The 22,216-nt window shown below is 37.7% G+C and overlaps 3 protein-coding genes and 1 long non-coding RNA gene across 4 annotated transcripts; 3 read left to right on the top strand and 1 right to left on the bottom strand.

Annotated features, from left to right (window-relative positions):
• Positions 1–57: 57 nt before the first annotated feature.
• Positions 58–10,135, top strand: LOC131785877 (uncharacterized). The gene is made up of 11 exons (XM_059102833.2): positions 58–388; positions 1,465–2,112; positions 2,427–2,575; positions 3,174–3,354; positions 4,667–4,748; positions 5,462–5,703; positions 6,148–6,387; positions 6,755–7,039; positions 7,670–7,777; positions 8,232–9,067; positions 9,430–10,135. Exons 1-11 carry the CDS (start codon positions 244–246, stop codon positions 9,688–9,690), a joined length of 3,177 nt encoding a protein of 1,058 aa, XP_058958816.2. The 5' UTR covers positions 58–243; the 3' UTR covers positions 9,691–10,135.
• Positions 10,136–12,423: 2,288 nt separating this feature from the next.
• LOC131792361 (trace amine-associated receptor 7f-like) lies at positions 12,424–14,505 on the top strand. The gene has a single exon (XM_059109733.2). The coding sequence runs from the start codon at positions 12,575–12,577 to the stop codon at positions 13,601–13,603; it is 1,029 nt and encodes a 342-aa protein (XP_058965716.2). The 5' UTR covers positions 12,424–12,574; the 3' UTR covers positions 13,604–14,505.
• A 587-nt stretch (positions 14,506–15,092) lies between these two features.
• LOC131785879 (YEATS domain-containing protein 4-like) lies at positions 15,093–21,074 on the top strand. The gene is made up of 7 exons (XM_059102835.2): positions 15,093–15,138; positions 15,220–15,339; positions 15,483–15,549; positions 17,592–17,686; positions 18,501–18,593; positions 18,686–18,767; positions 20,522–21,074. Exons 1-7 carry the CDS (start codon positions 15,106–15,108, stop codon positions 20,716–20,718), a joined length of 687 nt encoding a protein of 228 aa, XP_058958818.1. The 5' UTR covers positions 15,093–15,105; the 3' UTR covers positions 20,719–21,074.
• On the bottom strand, positions 15,280–22,200 carry LOC136283351 (uncharacterized). Its single transcript, XR_010718692.1, has 3 exons — positions 22,007–22,200; positions 20,156–20,228; positions 15,280–15,373 (listed from the first exon to the last, which is right to left on the bottom strand). It is a non-coding gene; the product is annotated as an uncharacterized lncRNA (long non-coding RNA).
• Positions 22,201–22,216: the final 16 nt, after the last annotated feature.

The following is a 22,216-nucleotide window of genomic DNA, read 5'->3' as shown; positions in this document are numbered from 1 at the left end:
TACATAGTCACGCAATTTCCGTTATGCGCGTAGGTCGAAGAGTGCATTAAAGCGTATTATGGAAATCTTCCCTCGATTGGTCTTATCAAAATGAGACGTGAACAGATGGTCAGTCGAAATCAGCTGACTATTTATGACTTGCGATACTTCGAAGCGTCGTTAAGATAGTGTACACAGTATTTCAGCCGATAAAAGGGGAAAAACTTGCAGGAAATCTCTCCACTTTCGCTTGTCTTCTGCGACATGTTGTGGATTGATCACGGAAGAAAATATTTTCCCGCCGGTGGTTCAATTCTGCTGTTATCTTTTGTCTCTTTGTGGTATTTAACAACGGCTTCATCTCAAGGCTATTGCGACAAAGATGGATGTGATGAGATCGGGCAAAAAGGTATTCCTTTACAGTTTATTTTAACAAGGTTTTTAATAAAGTAAGGTCAACGACTTCAAGACTTCTTTTAAGTTTCCTGGCTGTTCTGCAAACGATCGATGCTCTAAATGAATTTTCCGCCGGTTCACTAATAGACATTTAGAACTGTGTTTTATATGAAAACGAGAACACCTTTCTAAGCAACGCGTACGCTGAATACACTTAATTGTTGTATTATGTCAGGCATAGACCTGCCACGAACACATCCAAAATGTTTGTATTTGAACAAAAAATACTTTTGCCGATTTCAGTGGCACTTTTGTACCTACATTAAAATAAAGCTGCAATTGGAGAAACGTTTGTTTAAGAGGTAATGTTTGAGCCGTAGTATTTTTTGACATACGTATAATTTTCTGATTGGTTTGTTTATCGCGGGGTAGCCATATGGCCACGTAATTTATACCCAGAGCCGCAGTCGCCACTCACTTGTGCTCACCTTACAGGCTTTGGACAAAAGCGGCTTCTGCTGATATTTGATCGGCTAGAAGAGCAAAAACAACAATTGAAAACAAAAGGAAAATAATTCATTTAAAATTAAACTTTGAGGTTCCTAGTTTTTATGTACACAACATGAAATCCTTGTTCATGACAACAGGTGCATTGGATATCAAAAGGGGGTTTCAGGAGCATGAGTAGACATTTGAACATATTAATCCTTTGGCTCCCAAGATCCAATATGTAATTCTCCCCTCCTTGTGCCATATATTTTCCAATTCAATCATAATGAGAATTTGATGCTCAATCAAGATTACACCTGTTGATTGATTGGTTCGTTCATTCTACAAAGTTTAATTTTTTCCAGATAACATAATGAAGTCACAGGGGTGAGAGAATAAAGCTCTTAAAATTTTCAGATTCAACATCTACTTCTCCATCAGTTTTACTAAAGAATACAAGATGATTAGGAAGGAGAATCTAACAGTTGATCAGAAGTCATAAAGCAATTTTTTTTCCACCCTTTCAATTCCTTTCTCATAAGAGGAGTCACATGTGTTTCACATCTGGGATGGAAAGAATTAGCTTTTTTTCTTTTCCAGGCCACTTGAAACCTTTTGGTGAGCACAGACAAGCAGAAGGTGAAGTTTCAAGTCTGCAGTATGCGCCTGGTGGTGCTGACTTCTATCACAACTACATTCACAAAAGGAGGCCAGTGGTCATCAGAAATGGAGCTAACCACTGGCCTGCAGTCCAGCTATGGCAAAATGAATCTTACTTGACCTCAAATTATGGATCTGAAATTTTCACTGTAGAATATCGCAAGAAATTCAAAAATGAATTTCCGGTTCGGAAACCACTGGCTTTTAGAGAATTCTTAAATATTTATAGACAGGAAAATGTGTACCTGGATTCTGCATTTCCACAGAACAGTGCCATGTTGAAAGACATTTTTCTTCCATCGATTTTAAACTGCCATGAGATATGGTCAACCATAGACAACCTGAATTTATTATTTAACGGTGGGGAAGCAAATTCTGCTTTTCATCATGATGGATTAGAGAACATTATTACAGTTGTATCAGGTTCAAAGAAGGTATATCTGGTCAACAGCACATATGCAAAGGAACTTCATGCCGATCAGTTCACCATTGCTCCAGGAGTCCTTTCCATTGATCCAGAGAAGTTAGATTTGGAGATGTATCCCAAACTAGCAGATGTACCTTACTATGAAGTAACTTTGAAAAGAGGTAAGTTAGCCTTGTTCATTTTTTTAAAATTATTTTTATAACCAGTAATTTTTATCTCTTTCACTCCCATGATCTCATTAGTAACTCTAGTTACTGTTAAACATACATATCTTATAATGTTAGTTCTGAGAAGTTGGTATTGGATCAACTAGAATTATCCCTGAACCAATATTTTTCTTTGTTCTCATCACTTTTCTGTTAATATATTGTATTAATAGTGTAGGGGGAAATTCTGTCTTGGTCAGTTAAGGGTTAAGAATATATCTTCAAAATAATTGTTACCAGGCATCGCAAAATTTCACATTCTCTGATAGGTGACATGTTGTATATCCCTCAATACTGGTGGCACATAGTGAGATCATATGACTCTCCAAACATTGGCATCAATGTCTGGTTTGCAATGTTCAACTTCGAAGAGCAGTTTAGAAAAGAAGGGATTTCTGAAGACACTGATGTTACAAAGGTACTCTCCCTAATCTTTGATACCAGATTGTTATAGTTTTTAAACAAAGATTGTAATACTGTATTTAACATATCCCATTGGCTGGTGTCAGAAATGTGATTGGTCAGTTTAGCATTTATGAAGTGGAGTATAGCCTTCCAGAATTTGAAGCTGTCAGTTTTTGCCAAATGTTTTGCTTTACATGGCTAATTGTTATTAACTTTTGTTAGCAAGTGGAAGTTTTTAAAAAAATTTTTCTTCTGTAGATTTTGTTTAAAAAGGTGCTAGTGACTGACCAATGCTAAATTGACTTCCTTTGCTTGTAGCATTAATCTTTCATTTGAAGCTGTGCTGCAAGGTTAGAAATTAAATCCCAAATTCATGAGTAAATGCACAGTAAAGATACGATGAATATTTCACAGAGCATATCTGCTTAGTCTGGACTCCAAGTTAGGAATCTCTTTTCCCCTTTGAATTTTTGGCTTGTAAACTTCACATTCAAAGCGTTTTGTCCATCTTTGTAACAATATGTCCCTGTCAGGGTTCAAGCCCAAACTCAGACAGCTAAAACTATTGTCCATTCTGCCAATTAATTATTTTTTCTTCTTGTATTTTGTAGGTAACAGAGCTGTTTGATAAGTTAGTTGGTTATGAACCTGACAGGATTCAGTGCCCAGAAGAGAAACTTGCCTTGAATGACATTCTCAAAATCAACACTAGTGACCCAAGTAGTGGACCCCTAAGGATTCCAAAACAGAACGAGAGACCACCAGATGTTGTCCTTGCAAGTGGATATACAAGTGAGTGATGACCAGTAATAAGCATGATACTGATTGTGTTATTTGCTGTAACCATTTGAAGTTAGAACAATTTTCAACTGAGCATGAAAAATAATCCAGGATTGCAATTTGGTTTAATGCTTTACCTCTCTCTGAGGTTGGTCCAGAAAACTTGTGCCACTTTCTCAAGCAATTAGATGAAAGACTACTGTAAGCCAATCACAACTTGATCCCCTGCCTTTTCCATGCGTTAAGCAGTTTGGTTGTCTTTACTTTTAGTTCCCATTGGTTCTTAAATGTATTTTCCTTCTTCTGACTGGCCATTGCGATTGCTTTGGTTTTGGTTTTACAACACTCAGTCAAAAAGCACACTAACCATGTCGAGTGATTCTGTTTTATGCTTTCTTAAGTACAGATAGAATGATATGGGAGAGAGGGTTTTGGAAATGGGTCTAGGTGAAAATGTTCTTGAAGTTAAATTTTCAGGCTTTGTTTGTTGGAAGGTTGGATAACTCTGTCCAATGGACAGCTCAGTATCCAGGGGATAGAGCAGTATATTTTGCTATCTCTTATTCACTCTTACAGTGTTTGCATCTCCCTCCTTATCCCTTTCTTCTAAACTTACCCCTTCATCCCTTCCATCTTTCTATTCTTACCACTCCTCTTCTCCCCACCCCCCCCCCCCCCCCCATGTCCTTTTTTTTTTTACCTCCAATACTTTAATCATCTTGTTAGGTCCAAAGTTACCTTGAGATTAAGATTTTCCTAAAATATTGTTGGCACTTTGTTCTTTTCTTTCACAAAAATATGCCTCTTTCTTGTTTGTTGTTCCAGTGTCAGTTTTGAACTATTCCATTAATCTCTAAAAGCAAATAAAAAATTTACTCACCTGCCAGCCAACAAGATTTTAGTTTCTGGTCATTAAATGGTAACTTTGAAAACACTTTGAGCTTGAGCTGGAAGTCCTATTGGTTCTAATGTAAATTTAAGACTATGATTTAAGTTTGACTTTGTTTAAGTTACTGACTTAAGGCTACCGTGAGAGTTTTAAACCATTTAACCTTAAGAGTGAGTAGTAACTAATTTCTCTCAGGAGTATCACCCTTGAAGCAAACATGAAAGTCATGCAATTAAAGGAAGTGATCACCATTTAGAGAAATTCTCGATTGTTAAACAAATTCTCCTTGTCAGCACCTTAAGGAATGTATAGAGAACAGTGTGGAGAATATGCATACTGATGTTAGGCTGTAAAGGGTTTGAATATCAGTAGTGACATGCTATCATACTTTAGTCATTGTTATATTGAACATTCTTTGTGTTTGCACCTCCACAGTGCCAGTCATGGGGTTTGGTACAGCAACACTGATGGAAAACACGACAGAAGCCGTAAAGACAGCTCTTGAAGTTGGTTACAGGTAAAAAAAAACTTGCCATTAAACGGCTGGGAATATATGAAAGTCATATATTTGAGCTGCAGATAAAGACATGAATATGAAAGCAATCTTCACAGTTATGAACACCACTACTTCTTTTCACTACTGTTTAAGTAGTGTTCATAACTGTGAAGATCACTTTCATATTCAAAATTGCCATTAGTGTTAGAAACTTTAAATTTTAAGAAACAATTTAAATCTTATGGCACACAAGGTTGAGATGTTGGGTGTTTTTTGGTTTTTTGATCAAAAAATCTTTCCAACTTAAAACTGAGCTCTTGTTTTGAGAAATGCAGAACTAAGCCAATTTAAATATTAGCCTTTTGCTAGTACTGGGTGTTTAACCCTTCACACCCTAACACCAGGGTACATATTCTCAAAACTGTCCTCTATACATTTCCTAAGATGCACAGAAGGAGAATTTGTTTAATGATCAAGAGCTGCTTCAGTTGGTGATCATTTCCTCTATTTTCATAACATTAATGTGTGATTCAGAGGTGATTTTGTGGGGAGAAATTAGATGTTAATCAAGGGATTTGAACTTATTATCTGTCTGGGTTTATTTTGTTTTTGGTATGCTTTGGTGGAGTTGTTTAATCCCATTCACGGTGAGCTCTTATGATTTAGACCAGCTGACTCTCAAGCAGACATGACTTTCTCAAATAACATCCTCCAATTTCTTTATCTCTAAATAGGTTGATTGACACTGCACAAGGCTATCCTGACTCAGAGCCACAAGTTGCAAAAGCCATTTCAGAGAGTGGAATCCCTCGAGCAGAAATCTTCATTATGACCAAACTACACCCCAGATTTCTTGGCTATGAGACAACATTAGAAGCCATTGAGATGTCTCTGAAATCGCTGAAAACGGACTACATCGATTTGTTTCTTATACATTCTCAGGCCTGCGACGACTTTCTCCTCATCTGCGGAGAAGGCAAGTTTTTTCATAATTATAATTATCCCATATTGTACTATTTAGTCCCACTCCAACTCACCCCTTTCTCGGACATCCATTCCCTCATCCCTGACCTCTTACCCCTGACATTTCACTCTTCATCTCTTATTACTGACCCCTTACAGCTATCTCTCACATTTCTGCTCTTACCTTTTGCTCCTTGTCACTAACCTCTGACCCTTGACATTTGACTCTTCACCCTCACTGTTGACCCCTCGCCCCTATTTCTTAAATCTCTGCCCTCACCCATTATTCTCTAAGCCTAACATTTCCGTACTCACTTGAGTCATGGTCCTTAAAAAGCTGGGTGGGCATGGTTTAAGTATTTGTACTGTAAACTCTGATCTTTTGCTTGATTTCCATAAAAAAAAAATAGTTCTAGCGGATCACTTGAGCAGGAAATTAATATGTTGATGCTTTTAGGAGAACCTAAAGGCACATGGCAAGAGAGCTGGAAAGCCATGGAGGAAATGCAGAAGAAGGGAAAGATACGCAGCTTAGGTGTCAGCAATTTTTACATACAAGACCTGGAAGAACTAGTAAAACTTGCTACAGTACCAGTATCAACAGTCCAGAACTGGTTTGACCCGTTTCATCAGGACAGGCAAGTTCGAAAGTTTTGTCAAGAACATAACATCCGGTACATTGGGTATTCAACTCTCGGTAAGGTTTTGTTGAATAAGATCTTTGAAATATCAGTTACTTTTACTTCTACTGGCTTTAACGTGTTTGTACTTGATATGTTTATTTATGATGCTCAATGTCTGGCATTTGTAATCTCCTCCAATCCTCACCGTCCTTGGATAAGCTTTTTCGTTATTAGTTTTTGTTGCCTCCCTTGAGCTGAAGGAAATTTTTGCACCTCTCGAGGAAATGACTCAAATTTAGTGAGGCGAACTGAAAAGGTTTTCACGAAAGATGAGGTTTAAATCAAGTTTTTTTTTCCATGGACTAAGGTTAGTTGAACGAACCCGAGTCAGTGATTTTTCATCGATCATCTTTTTTTTATATAGTGTTCTCTTTCCTGTAGGCACCCAATGGGTTTACTTCCACGGTTTGCAGAAAAACCCTGTCCTTCATTCATCGCTGATTTTAGAGGTTGCCAGCCATTATGAGTTTGTTGCATCTCAAGTCGTTCTTCGCTGGGCCATTCACATGAACGTCACAGTCATTCCGCGGTCAAAAAACCCTCGCAACATTTACTTGAATTTCCGGGCCTTGGACTTCTCCTTGAACGAAAATGAAATCGTTTATTTCACCAACATCACTGATTATGAGTACCATCCTCTGGAACAGAAGCTAGACAAAGGATTAGGTTAGTGAGATAGAAAGACAAAAAAACGTCCGATAAAATTTCTGAATTGTAGACTTCGTCCTTGATGGAGATATTCTGCGAGGAAATCAGTGCTAATGGCGGGAAAATTGTAATCAGTGACAAGTGCGGGAAAACTTTTAACCAATGACAAGCGCGGGAATTCTTTTTACTTGTGTCAAGTGCGGCAAAACATGAAACCAGTGTCAAGCGGGGGAAAACTTATAACCAATGAAAAGCGCTGATTACATTTGACAGACGCGGGAAAAAGTGAAATTAGGCAAAAGCGCGGGTAGTGCTAATTTAGGGAAATGCGTCATTAGTGACTAGCGCGGGAAACTTGCTCTCAGTGAAAAGCGCCGAATAATGTGTAACCAATGAAATCCCCGGGAAAACGCGTGACCAACGAAAAAAGAGGGAAAAACATTAATCTAGTATCCCCGAAAAATATTTTAAAAATGTGGGGGCCAAGCCCGGAAAAATCCAACAAACAAGAGGATCATTTTCCTACTCAGTTCAGACGGTGATTTTTTTTCCTTGCAATTTATTTTTCGGAATATGTGGACGATCTGATAAATTTCTTTTTAAAAAGTTACAAAAATCCTCGTAACAGACTTCATAAACCCTCCGCAGGTTGCTCAGATAAGCATTCAAACTGTGAACAGTGGGCAACTTCAGGGGATTGCAGAACCAATCCGGACTGGATGCTGGTTAACTGTCAAGAAAGCTGCGGGCTTTGTTGTGAGTTTAACATAACCAAAATTAGATGTATCTTCTTAAATGTGGCTATGTTGACTAAAACCTCTCCTTGTAGCTTACATTTTATAATGTTCCTCTTCAGGTTGGGGTACAGTGTCTTTACCACCGTTATAACTCAGCTGTTATAACTCACATGACGTAGCTTTATGGCAGGTCGTGGATAAACTACGTAGTGATATTTTACCTTTAAATTTTCCCTAGAGATTAAGAATCAAGTGGGCGTAAATTGATTTAAAGTTTTTTTGATTTCTTATCGTCGAACTGCCAAGGGCGAAGATGAAATGAGGGCTCAATTGACAGTTAACTCGAGAAACCGAGCGTTTTTGCTATTTAAACATGTAATGGGCCTGCAAACCACCATTTCCACTGAATATAATCATCTCATATTCATAATTAATTTCGCATGGTTTATTTTTTATCTTCCTCTTTTTATTAGATGACGAGGACTTCGGTGATGCCTCAGCGATACCACCGATGGTGTTTATTGGTTCTGAAGACCACTTCATGTATGCACTCGGCGCAGCTAGCGGAACTGTCATCTGGAAATTCCGAACTCTTGGCAAGATCATGTCGTCTGCATCGCTCAGCCAGGACGAGGAGATCGTTTACTTCGGCTCCGTGGATGGTAAGGTGTACGCACTTGGTGCAGCCAATGGTTCAGTCGTTTGGACTCTAGTGACACAAGGTGCTGTTGTGGCCAGCCCAACTGTAAGTGTGAATGGAACTGTCTTCATCGGTTCACAGGATAAGATTGTTTATGCTTTGGATGGTAGAAATGGATCTGTTGTTTGGAAGACAGATCTTGGCTGCCCAATTTGGGGTGCTGTCGCTGTGGACAACCAAAGAGGACTGCTATTCGTCGGCTGCACCAGGGATAAGTCGAACGCAACGGATTCTCAAGACACACCTCATGTTTTCGCCCTCGAAGCCAACTTGGGCAAAATCGTGTGGACTTTTGACAGTGCTGGAAGCGTTTATGGCTCTCCAACACTTCTGCCTGGTGGCCAAACCGTATTCTTTGCTTCCCTAGACCATAATATCTACGCTTTAGACCGCGAAACTGGTAAACTATATTGGTTGTATGACACGGGGTCCGAAATAGAGTCCTCTCCAGTGGTCAGTAGGTTGGACGGTACCCTATACGTTGGCTTGATTAAGGGTCAACTGATTGCTGTTAACTCCGTGAGCGGTCCTTTGGCGGGAAAATTGAAGTGGACGGTGAATACTGGCGGGGAGGTTGTGTCATCGCCTGTCATCACTGAGGACGGAAGGGTGAGTGAAGTTTGTCGCTGCGTACCAACTCTTTCAATTAGATTGGATTAAAGTTCATATAACAAGGCTTTCTGAAGTGCGGGAAAACGCTAGGGACCAACTAACGACTAGCTAGAGCTTTGTATGTGATTGGTTTAACAGGTAGCGAGATTTTTTTTTTTTGAATCAATCACTACGCATGAAGATGTCAAATGATTACAGTCCAGATCACGTAAGAAACCTAATTGAAAACTGCCTCCAACACCGAATTCCTTGCCTACTTTTCTAGTTAACAGACCTGTAGAATTAGCGAAATACAATTCGAAATGACATATAGAGCCTCGTTGTTCTAATCTGTGCAATTCTGTCATCTAAAACCACAGGTTTTTGTAGGATCTGGCGATGGGCGCATCTTGGCACTCAACCAAACTGACGGTTCACATATATGGTCTCCAACAACAGGTGACTACATCGTGGCGTCGGTGGCTGTTTCACGCGATAACGCCGTATACGCCGCTAGCTCGGATAAATTTGTTTACGCTCTACACGGTGATGATGGCTCTGTCATTTGGAAGTTTGAAACTGGCGCTGCTGTTGTTGCGACTCCAGCTCTTTTTCCAGAACAAGTTATGCCGATTGGATAAACTAAATGAAACATGAATCTGTTAATTTAATAGATAGAACTTTAAATCAGTTTTTTGAAGGCAGAAAACTAAAGCTTTAGTTAACAAGTGAGTGGCCAGAGTACGAGAAAGAAGCTCAGCAACAATAAAAATTCGTAAAAAGGTACACGTGATCGTCGCTAAACGCGGGAAATCAAACGCGTGCGACCAAGTTGTGAGTTGCTCATTTGTTTTTTCTCTAACTGATACATTTGTCGCAAATCTTGAAGTGTTGAGTTTTTTTGTTTTGTTTTGTTTTGTTTTTCATTTTTTTGTTTGTAATGCCATTATTTTTTGAAAACAATGAAGTATAATTATTTATATACGAATATAATATATGAAAGAATCTTTTCAGTAACTTTTCTGTTGTAATGAAAAACCAACAGCAGTAAGCAGTTATAGGAATTACATTAAAAGGAACAATTTTACTTTATCTTGCTTCATAGCGCGATCTTGCTGTATTTCATTTACGTTTTCAAAATAACTGACATCGAATCAGAGAATCTGAAACGTTTTTGCAAGACGAAGAGCTCTCAACAATGACAATCGAAATACATGGTATCTTTTCTTTATTACATAGCTGACAGCACCCGTGGGCAATATGTAGCCGGAATCCTGCACGTGTTCCGACCGGCCACTTGAGCAGCCAACATGAGCCCATCTTGCCCGCTCGGGATTGCGCGCTTTGATCCAACGTAAGAAAAAAAAAGTGCGTAGAGCAAACTTTCATAAATCGGACATGTCGGCGATGAAACTGCAAAAGCGGCAGAAGAAAGTTAAAACAAAGAGAACATAAACGAACCTCGTGGGTGTATTGTGCCACAAACACATTTGGCTTTCTTTCCCTCTCTCGAAATGAACAAGTTAATATTGATTCTTATTGAAAGCGAGATATTTTTACTATTTTATTGGCCAAACTTGTTCGGTTAGGATGACTGAATATTAGCCTCGTTCTTTTTTCGCCTTTTATGGACCTCGACTTCGTCTCTGTTCATAAAAAAAGCAAAAAAAATAAAAAAAGAACTCGGTCAATATCCAGCCTCATTGACCTCACGCTTTATTAATAACGTATATGAATCTGGCTTTGTTTTCATTCCAGTTAAGACTGTTGGTAATGACGTCAATACTGATCGAGGATTTTTTATTTTGGTGCAAATGATAAAGCTCTATATAATTATCTCAGATTTTGTTTCCTTTCTTTGCAGGGTCATAAGTCTACTGAGATCATATTTCTCGACGCAACAAAACACTAATTTTCGAAAATATTATACAAGGTTCATACAAACTGTTTAAAAACTCAATTCAATTTGTTATAAAACATTCTTGGAAGAAAATAAAGCAAGATAGTCACATAGCATGTTTGCCCACGTCATCTAAGAAGGATTGTGTTACATCGCAAATTTACTCTTAACTTCTCATTGGGAAAATTCCGCCCATAAATTATTTAACTTGAATCCAATACTAGATCAGCCCATGAGGAAACTGAAATACTTTTCAGTCAAGTGTTATTTTAAATTTAGCGGAGTTATAATAGTTTACCAAACCCACGTGCTAATACTTGTGATCAGTTGCTATGAAAGAGCTTGTTACCCATTCGTTGATGAAGTGCCAATTGCTGTTTCATTTTCACAATACTGCATATTTAATTTTTTCATTTTTTTTTGTCTTCATTTTCTTTCAGCTGTAGTTTGTTGACGTAAGTATGTCGAAAATAAGCCATTTTTGTTTACCTTCCTCGTTCAAGATATTTGCTGATACTTAAAATAAGACAGCGTTGTTCAATTCTGTTGAACACTTTCTTAGAAACTTCCCTTAGCAAAATCGAGGAACGCTGTCGACCTGTAAGCGAAATTCTAATTTGTTTAACTTCCACCAATTAAAGAAACCAAAATAGCCAGAGGGGATAATTTAAAAAATTTATGTCTCCAATTTACAAACAAAAGAAGTATTAATACATGCTGCGTGAAAAAAAACGGAATTTCTAGGGCTAAAAAAGATGACAATTAAATTTAAAGAAAAGAGACAATCAATTCCTAGAGAGAAATTCTTTAGGAGCACTTTGTGTTTGATTGTCCGGCTTAAAGCCTGAAATAAAGGCTTCACATTGAACACGTTTTCTCGCTTTCATTTTTAATTATTAGAGGATCGAATATTTTTTTATCCTCGTTGCCTCGTTAAATCGTCATGGGTTCCTGTAGTTACGTAAAAGCGCTCTTTACATTTATGTAATTGCCTCATTTTTTGACGTAGCGAGGAAATCACCCACAAATCTCAGGATATGAATTTGTCTCCTTTTTCATATGATCTGAATTTTTCAAAATTGAAATGAATTATACTACGCAAGATATCATACTATTGAAGTACTCTTTTCACTTAAATAATACGTCTGACGTTACCATGTGACAAGTTGTATTAATTTGATTTCCCTTTTGAGAAAATGATCTATGTCTCGCCCCGGGCTTGAGAATGCCTGTTGCTTTTCACTTAAGCGAGTTAACTTTGTTATTACGTGGTTTCCATCAATTTTTAGTTTTGTCTCAGAAGAAATCCTATATAAGATCACATAATCAATCCAAAATTTGCCGTCCTTTGAGCGACATAGTCCTATCTGGTTTCCGATTGTGTCAGTTTATTTGTTTTGACTGACGTGGACCGCCCCTCCCTACGAAGCGTGACTTTCTGTTTTAAGAAGTTTATCAAATTAGCGAGTGGACATGTAAATTTCATTTCCGGCAGCCAAAACAGTGACAGCTGATCGTACATCTCCGGTCAAAGATCTTGCTTACACTTCTCCATCCTCTAACCTTGTTATAAATAGGTCTAATAAGCACTCTGAGGACGAAAAGGCAACATTCTCGCCACAGTGATGTCTTTAATCGGGTTATATCCGTGTTCGAATATTTCTGCTCCAACAGCATTGAGCATTACATCTGCGACGTTCTGCTCCCTACTCGCCGTTACAGCTGTCACAGGCAATGTCCTGATACTCCTTGCCGTAATTATCGACCCAAATCGCAATCTACGATCACCATTTAACTTCTTGGTGGCTAATTTAGCGGCAGCAGATCTGATTGTCGGTTGTGTTGCGCTTCCAATGTCAGTGGACTTCTACATTCGCGAATCGCTAACTGAAAAGATAACTCTCCTTCCGAGAGATGATGTTCGGCGAGTCAGCTCCTTCATCTCTACGACGGCGTCATTGTTTAGCTTAGCCGCTTTGACTGTGGACAGATTTATTGCGATTACAGATCCGTTGAAATACAAGATAAAACTGACTACAAAGCGAGCTGCCATTATTTCGTTTGTACTTTGGATCGTGTCAATTGGCTTTCCATTTCTTTATTTTAAAGTCGGTTACTTGAAGTATCAATTTGTCTTCGCAAATACAGCGGTAGTGGCTACGTTCTCTGTCATGTGCCTCACCTATACGAAGGTTTTCAAAAGCTTTAAAAAACAAGTGAAGAACTGGGACAGTTTACACCATGGTCGTGACAGTGACAATCACCTGAAAATGAGAGCCATAAAGTGGGAGAAGAAAATCACAAAAACTTTTATTATCATGCTGGCGCTGTTTATCAGCTGTTTTCTCCCGTCCTTGTTACTTATCTACGTGATAAGCTTCTGCGGAAGTTGTAACTGCGTATTTATTCACTGGGCAAGAGATTTAAATTATATTTTAATCATGGCCAATTCAAGCATGAATCCTTTCGTCTTCGCGTGGCGTCTCCGACCGTATCGCAAGGCTTTCTCAAAGATTCTAACTTCTGGAAAAGTCGTCACAAAACTGCGTTCGGTTTCTCTGCAGATGAGCCAGTCAATGAACTCGCTATCGTTAGGTCCTACAGTTTCAGGAACTTACACCACGAATACAACTTCGAGTGACAGTCCATTGTAACTCAGCTGTTTTTCTTTTCTCTTCTTTTTTTATTTAGCTCTCCTATTTGCAATAGATACATTGTCAGTTTCCTAAGGTCAAAAATGTTACGTCTGAGATGTAACAACGCATCTAATTGTCACAGAGAATAGACACAAACTGACGATAGTATTTTTCACTTTCAAGTTTCTTCAAATTCGAAGATAATTAAAAATATTTAAAACTGGTCACCAATACTGTAAAATTGGCAAGCTAACTTTCTAGCATGTAATATCGATATTAGCAATTGTGATATTTCGGGAATGATTGCCGCCTATGTAAACAATTCCTAAAAAAATCCAAGCTTGTTTTGTTTTGATTTTTTTTTTCGCCTCGCCAAAATACTTTTCCCAAATCTACTGAAAAAAAAAGAAACCATAAAAATCTGTTGAAGGTATGGTAGAAATATTTTTGTTTGTATGTAGGGTCATTGCTATCGAAAAACATGCTGGCTCCAAGTACTATTTTTTTTTTATTAACAGCATTCATGTTGCCTCGCTATTTACACTCATTATTTATTCAGGGCACTGCGCACTGTTTGTTTCGATATTAGCTATTGAATACGGTATTCCGTTGAAACGAATGGGTATTGGAGACCATAATGATGTTTGAACTAGCTGCATAACAGAGGTTATTTATGATTGGGTCTTCTAACTTCGGGGAAATTACAGTTGACAACCTTTCAACTTGTAAAACATGGAACAATGAGCCAGTTGTATTTCCCTTTCAGTATATTAAAAGTCTCTACAAGCTTGGGATCTTAAAGGCTACCGTCAGTAAACTCCATTCTATTTTCGTCGACGTCGATTGTAAAGTGATGTGCCCGAGTAAACGGCGGTGAGTAATCATGCGGAGGGAAGGAATCCCTAAGAAGGATATTGAGAAATGCACACGGGGGGGGGGGGGGGCAATTAAAGTTTGCTAAGGGAGAAGGGATGCTCCGTCGAGCCACCAAAGCCGTTAATAACCGTTCGTAATCTCTTGACAAAATAAAACATGTTATTCTTGGCGCAACAAGAATCATATCGTCATACGAACTGCACTTCGGCAACTTTCACATCCTTTCATGACTTTCAGTTCCCAAATACACCCTGTTAGAGATATTACATAGAATAACGACTTCATAGTCTGTCAAATCTACGGAGCAGGTATATACTCGATTTGGTCAAATAAGGGAATACCCCTCCCCCCTCCACCCCCACCCCACTATCCCACGCGCTCCCCGTCAGGATTTGGGACCTTTTTCTTTCGACAATAAAAATGGGGGTTGGCAGGAATTCTCAAAAGGGACTCACGAATTTTGGCACGCCTTACGAATGTTTGCACGAAAGCCAAAGAGGGAATTCCGACTTCTGACTTCAGAATCTTTAAATTTTATTACGGTTTACATTTCTCGTTACACACGGATACACTTTATTACACATACTCAACCAAGATGCTAAACGTGGTGTACGCCCGCGATAATCAGCACTGACAGAAACAATATGGCGTCATCCGGTGATAATGCCAGAGTAAAGGTTTGTTAACTTTCTGGTAGAATAAGCCTTAGCTTTCTTTCTCTTTTAATTGAAAATACTGCATTTTTTTGTTCCCTGAAGGGTGTCACAGTCATAAAACCTGTAATATTTGGAAATGTGTCTCATTACTTTGGAAAGAAACGTGAAAGCGACGGCCACACTCATGGTTGGACAGTTTTTCTTCGCCCTTTCAAAAACGAGGTTCGTACGTCTGCCAAATTTCTCGCCAGTGGCTCTGAAAAAGCAGTTCGTTATGTCTCAAATAGAAATATGGAAGTATTGAAAATAAAATTACATCTCAAGAAGAATAATCGAAGTATTCAAAATGTGGTTGTATTTTATAGGACATGTCCAGCTATGTAAAGAAAGTCCACTTCAAACTTCATGAAAGTTATGCTAATCCCTTAAGAGGTAAGAAATTCGAGGAGTGATAGCGAGATTAAAAGAGAAAGATGAACAAAGAGACAGTCACTGACCGACTGATCAACAGAGATGGACCTGTAGACAGATGCACTGCAGACAGACAGAGAGTCACAGATAGACAGACAGTCAAACAAATCACAAATTAGAGGAACTGATGACGATATGAAGGTTGATGTAACATGAAGACAGAGTTTAAGAGACAGACAGATACATAAACAAAGGAAACATACGTAAATCAAAGCAGTAAGATTTCCATAGAGAGCCCTATACTGGGTTACCGGTCACCTTGCCACCAAGCAGACTCGCCACCAGCGAACTCGCCACCAAGGAACGATCTCGCCACCAACGTACTCGCCACCAAGCGAAGTCTTCTCGCCACCAACCCCCAATAAAGAGATAAACTAGAATAAAGTAGTCGAGGAGAGTAGGATGTTCGAACAAGCACAATTCAAATCGGCCGATACGTTTGTGCGCTTGTCTGTATTTAAATTATGACCTTCAGCGACGTGTTAGATGGTTCCGTTCCTAACTCATTGACATCGAAACGTATCGTGTTTGTCTTTTGCACGTAAGCGAGGATAAATTGCAAAACTCGATGCGAGGAATAAAAACTTACTTGAGAGAAAATGAAACTTCATGGGAAGAAATAAGTGATGAAATGAAACTCGATAGCAGTTGGATTAAAACTAAATGCGAACGAACAACTTACGTTTATAAAGTTTGAGTACAGACAAGCGAACAAACTTATCGGTTCCGAACGTGCTTTCGACAACATACGTTTATAAAGTTTGAGTACAGACTTATCAGCCGAACATCCTACTGTCCTCGACTAATCTCTTTATTGGTGGTTGGTGGCGAGAAGACTTCGCTTGGTGGCGAGATCGTTCCTTGGTGGCGAGTTCGCTGGTGGCGAGTCTGCTTGGTGGCGAGGTGACTGGATACCCTATACTGTTGTCAAACAAAGCCTTAATCCCAAAGACAATTTATTGTTTTTGCTATTGTTTTCTTTATTCAAGAACTGTATGCATGATGAATTATAGGGCAGTGTGGAAATTTTACCATCAAAACGGTATAGATGCACAACTGAACAGAGAGATGTAACAACAGACAGATACTAGGTAGATGGATAAACAAGAAAAAATAAACAAGAAGCCTTCTTCTTCTTCTTCTTCTTTTTTTTTTAACCCTTTTACACCCTATGATTCATATTCTCCATACTTTTCTTGGTACATTTACTAAGGTGCTGAATAGGAGAATTTGTCTAACAATCAAGAGTTTCTTTAGTTAGTGATCAATTACTTTATTCTCATAACATTAATGTGTAATTCAGTGGTGATATTGTACTTGGAGAAATTAGATGCTAGTCATACTTTGGGGTAAAGGGTTAAATTCTTCCCCAATTTTGTTATAAATACTTGAATCGAAGAAGCTTTGTCTTTATAGCAATTTGATTTGAAACTTTGCTTCTTTTTGTTGGACTTGTGAATTAGAGAAGGGTGACAAAGGGTTGATATTTGATGCTTTACACTCTAACATGAGAATGTATATTCTCCATACTGTTCTCTATACATTTCCTAAGGTGCTGAAAAGGAGAATTTGTTTAACAATCAAGAGCTTCTTTAGTTGGTGATCATTTCTTGTATTCCCTTGATCTTAAATGAATGATTCAGCATTATTAATGTGAGGAGAAACTAGATGCTGGTCACTCTTAGGGTTTAAAGGGTCAAGGCTCAAACTGATTTGTGCTGCAAGAATTTACATTTATTTTCTCTTTCATTTTATGAAAACCTCAAGAGTTCCCTGAAACCTTGTACATAAGAAGAGAGATTTGAAGTTTACCCTTTCAAATTTGCTATGTGTGAGAATTGTTGGTTAGAGTATTATGTGAAGTATGAATTTGTCTAAAATTTGTGCATAAAACAAGATAAGGACCCTTTTACCACCCTCTTAGAGGTGGTGCTTTGCCATAGCATTTAACTGTTTGAGTCATGTGCTGGGACATGTCTACCAACATTTTTTTTTTGTTACAGTGGTAACAAAGCCTCCATATGAAGTGAATGAGTCAGGTTGGGGAGAATTTGAAATACAGATCAAAATATTTTTCATGGACCAAAGTGAAAGACCGGTTAGTTCACCTTCTATGTAGACCTCAAAGTATTTACAAAACTGTAACTTCTGAAAGATTGATTTATCTCATTAAATTTTCTCAAAATGTCTCTGATTCTTTTATATATCATTGCACATTTATGCAATTGCACATATATTATTTCTAGGCTATCATATGTTTTGTGATTATGAGCATTTAAAGACAGTAAATTTCAAAATGTTATGGTATATAAGGGATGCAATACCAAATTGGTTTTGATAAAATCAAGTAAATATGAGAGAAAGAAAGAATGCCATGCTAACCTAAGGGGCTTTGTTAGGGTTTCTGCGTGGTCGAACATTTTACACATGGATTTCCTCAGCTGGTCACTTACAGTGCGTGTCAATATTTTTAATCTCTTCAACTCCCAGAAGTGATTAACATGTAACTTCTCCCTATAATTTTGATACATTATCCAGCAAACAGGTAATGAGAATACTCAAACTTATCAGGTGGAAGTTGTTATCTCGATCAAACACCAATTTCTTGTGCCTAATTTACAAAGAAATGTGTAGCAGCTAGAGGGGAGAATTAACAATCAGATCTTGGGAGTTAAAGGGTATTACCTCATTGTTCATCCTCAAATTACTGTTGATTTGATCCTCTTAATTTTTTATCCGTTTTTTAATCTTGTGCATTGCACTATTTTATTTTGTGGCTTCTCAGCATCACATTTAATTAGCACATTAAAAAAATCTCTGTAAATCCTTTTTGTTTAATGCCTACATTTTGTATGAAGTTTCTTCTGGCATTCAGTTTAAAAAATGTTTGTGTTGTAATTTTTTTTCTACAGGTTACATTTTATCACCTTTTGAAGCTTTTCCAAACAGAATCTGCACTTGCCTCTGGAAAAAAACAGCTGGTTTCTGAATTCTATGATGAAGTTGTAAGTAGGACATATGTGTTTGGCTATGTTTTTTCTTCCAATTGGACCAAGCATTTTAGCGGTTGAATGTCTTAATCCATGTATTTTTGTAGATTTTTCAGGACCCCACCCAGATGATGCATCAATGTTTACTCAGTGCAAGACAGTTGCAACCCATAAAACATGAGTCTGACTGTAAGAACGTTTTTTGAATAATTTTTTGAATTTTTTCATTTATTTTGAGACTGGAAAGTAACTAATGGATTAGACTTATTGAGTTATTTTTCCTAATAAAAATAATAATAATAATAATAATAATAATAATAATAATAATTATAATAATAATAATAGTAATAATAATAATAATAATTATCCAGTGGAAATTGAATTAAGCAGGTTGATCACTTAGGACCAAGTGGAGTCCAATTTGGTCTGCAATCAAACACATTAGTGATTGACAAAATTGGACTGTAAAGTAAGAGTCTGATTTGTTAATCTCGAATATGATTACTGACAGAATTGGACAACAAGATGTTGTGTTACGAATGAATCATAACCATTTAAATTTCTGAAAAAAACAAATACACCTAGAAAAAATGTCTCCAGTAGAGACAATGTCTTTATTAAAAAATTTCTCCATTTTGGAGATTCCCCAGTTTTTCTTTGGATAAGAGGTTGTTGCCATGGTTATTTTGATCATTTCTGTGATTTGTGGATTAGCTTAGTGGACCTAGTATGATTGGCTACTTCAACTGTTGGATTACAGGTGTCCAATTACAGCCAACTGTCAAATTACACTGTCCAATTATAACAACTACAAAATGATTAGTGAAAAATGAAGCTGCAAATGCACCAATAATATTTGAGGAATTTGTAATGGTTATGATTAATGCAGGTTCTACAGAACAGGGTTGTTATAACAACAACAACAACAACAACAACAACAAAATGCCATGTTATTCCAAAATGTACAAAAACTTGCTCCAAAAAAACTACTAAGTGACATTGGTTTTGGGAGATAAACATGGATTTAGTGTTTACTTGAAAGATTATTCTTAATTATATTAGAGTGGTTCACTTTAAGTGTCTTTTTACAAGAAGGAAGACAAAAAAAAATAGACCATTAGAACTCAGTAAAGGGTGACCACCATTGCTTAATAGAGGTGAAAATTATTACTGTCAGTATCTAAGAAGAAAAAACTTTAGGACTTTAACAACCAACTGCTTAATACAGGGTGACTGCTTGGTACGTTGCGGCATAATACAGGTTTGACTGTACTAGCTTGACTTAAATGCATTCCATCAGACTTAACCCTTTACACCCCAACATCAGTATGCATATTCTCGTTCCTGTTCTCTATACATTTCCTAAAGTACTGACAAGGAGAATTTGTTCAACAATCTAGAGCTTCTTTAGTCTGTGATCATTTCCTTTATTCTTGTGACTGTAATGTGTAATTCAGGGGTGGATTGGCTTAACTTTTAATTAATGTCCTGTTCAGCATAAGTAAATATGGCAAGCTAGATTAACTTGCTGTTTTGCTTTTTCAGTAGCATAAAATTAAAACTGCTTGGTACTTTACCTTTTCACTCCCACGAGTGACCAGGATATAATTTTTCCTTACAATATGAAATACAATGTCAAGACAGCAAGCACTGAAATTAAAGGAAAATATCAATCATGGGATTACCATTTGATCCTACACTAAATTCAAGAACAAAAATTGTTAGCAATGTGTTGCAGACAGGAGGAAGAATTAGTTAGTAAATCTTGGGAGTGAAAAGGTTAAACCCCCAGGCATCAATCATGTTACAGCACAATTAGTCAGAATTTTCATTCATATAAAAATTCTGGATACTCATTTTCAGTATTGTTTTGTGCGAATTTCTGTCGATAGTTCAGACACGTTATTCAGTAACCTGGGATTTTATCTTTATCTGCATTACAGGGGCTGAAATCGAGCAAAGAACTACAGCTTCTATAGGTGCTGCTCGTCAAAAGATTGGCAAAGAAATCAGTGAGTTGAATGAAAAATTGAAAGTGTGCAAAGATGCTATCCAACAAATGAAAGCTGAAATAGCAAAGCTTGAACAACAAGAAATTGAGGGACCAGAACAGAGTATAGCACCAACTGTTGTACAATGAGAGAATCAAGACTAGTGCTCTCTTCAGCAAGCTCTTAAGCATTGGTTTTTGCAAATAATCAGGGTGTTTGTGAAAGTTTAGTGTCACAGATTCATAGGTACTTCTTGTTTTGGTTACAATAGCCTACTTGAGAGGGGCTTTGCCCATCATATAGTACGTGGTAAAGATCTGTTGACGTCAGAAGTGGATATGTAAATAGTGAAAACTGTAATGAAGAACTTTTAAGTTCTGAGGTGCAATGTACACCCCAATGCATGTTTTGCTATTATGATGTAAATAATATATTGACTGGAAATGAGATGATCTCTGTGTGTGTTGTATTTTGTTTTTACTTTTTTGTCGCTAATCTGCAAGCAGACCAGATGGAGCATGCTGATCTAAGGAAAATATATGATAAAGTTTACAAGTTATAAACGTCAACTTTCTTCTTCCATCCTTCCCTCTTTTATTCAGTGGCTTACTTATCACGCAGTGCATTAGTTTTACCCTGGGAAGGGTGAGAGATTCTGGGAGGGGATTACATGGTTTTCACGGGGAGTAAAGGGGGATCAGTAGTCACTAAAATTGACTGCCACTTAACTGTCAATAACAGGGGATCAATAGAATATCAAAGAACCTTGGATGGGAAATCAGGTTAATTTTACTGTAAAATATTGAAAAATTCTCCAGGTCTAGCCAAGGTGTAACAGTACCCTCCCCCTGTAGTGAAACGGAAGCGAGGGAACATCTACGCAAACCTGACACTAATCGTGTTCCGTGACGTCACTCTAATTTATGCAACATAATGTCACTTAATAATATTTCTGTGCGAAGTTACACGTGTTAGCGTGAAGGTTATCGAGATAAACAACTTTGAAGTGAATTCGTTTTCCATTTTTCGGGTAAATTTGCAATTCAGCGTCCGAGTTCAGATGTATACTTTGCTTTAAGATAAAGGAAAAGATCATGAGCAATTTCTGATATAGAGTAAGAGGAGGACGATGTTCGATTGGCATGACAATTACGAAACTAGATTTCAACGTCCATGCGGTTTCTGCTTGCATTTGTAAACAGTGCCACGGCCGTAGAAAAGAATTGAATCATTTGCCGCAGAATCTCAAAGATTTCAAAGATTTCTTTCAGAGATGATTACCCTGAAAGCGTGAAGAAAGAGCGACTCTTTTCTCGGTCGAAAGATCGCTGCAAGAAACAACTAGCTTTAATTTAGCTTCGTAGCACCGTTCGCAAAGAGACCGAAAGTTGAAGACGGACATTATCCTCATGGTCCAAGTACATTAAGATAGTGCACCTGGTCTCTTGTTAGAGCTTTAACGGGCGGCACAATAAATATAGTGACTGCTTTCTTCTTGGGAGGAGAGGCGATCGATCACTGGCGCTGCTTGATATAATAACTGATTTTCCATAACCAGTTGGTAACGAAACGGAGACATCGTTACCTTCGAAAAACATATCGGTAAAACTTCCGCACAGCCTCATACTACATTATGCATTCAGTTCT

This window comes from Pocillopora verrucosa, chromosome 9 (genome assembly GCF_036669915.1).
Source record: "Pocillopora verrucosa isolate sample1 chromosome 9, ASM3666991v2, whole genome shotgun sequence".
Taxonomy (NCBI): Eukaryota; Metazoa; Cnidaria; class Anthozoa; order Scleractinia; family Pocilloporidae; genus Pocillopora; species Pocillopora verrucosa.
This window is presented reverse-complemented; position numbering and strand designations above follow the sequence as displayed.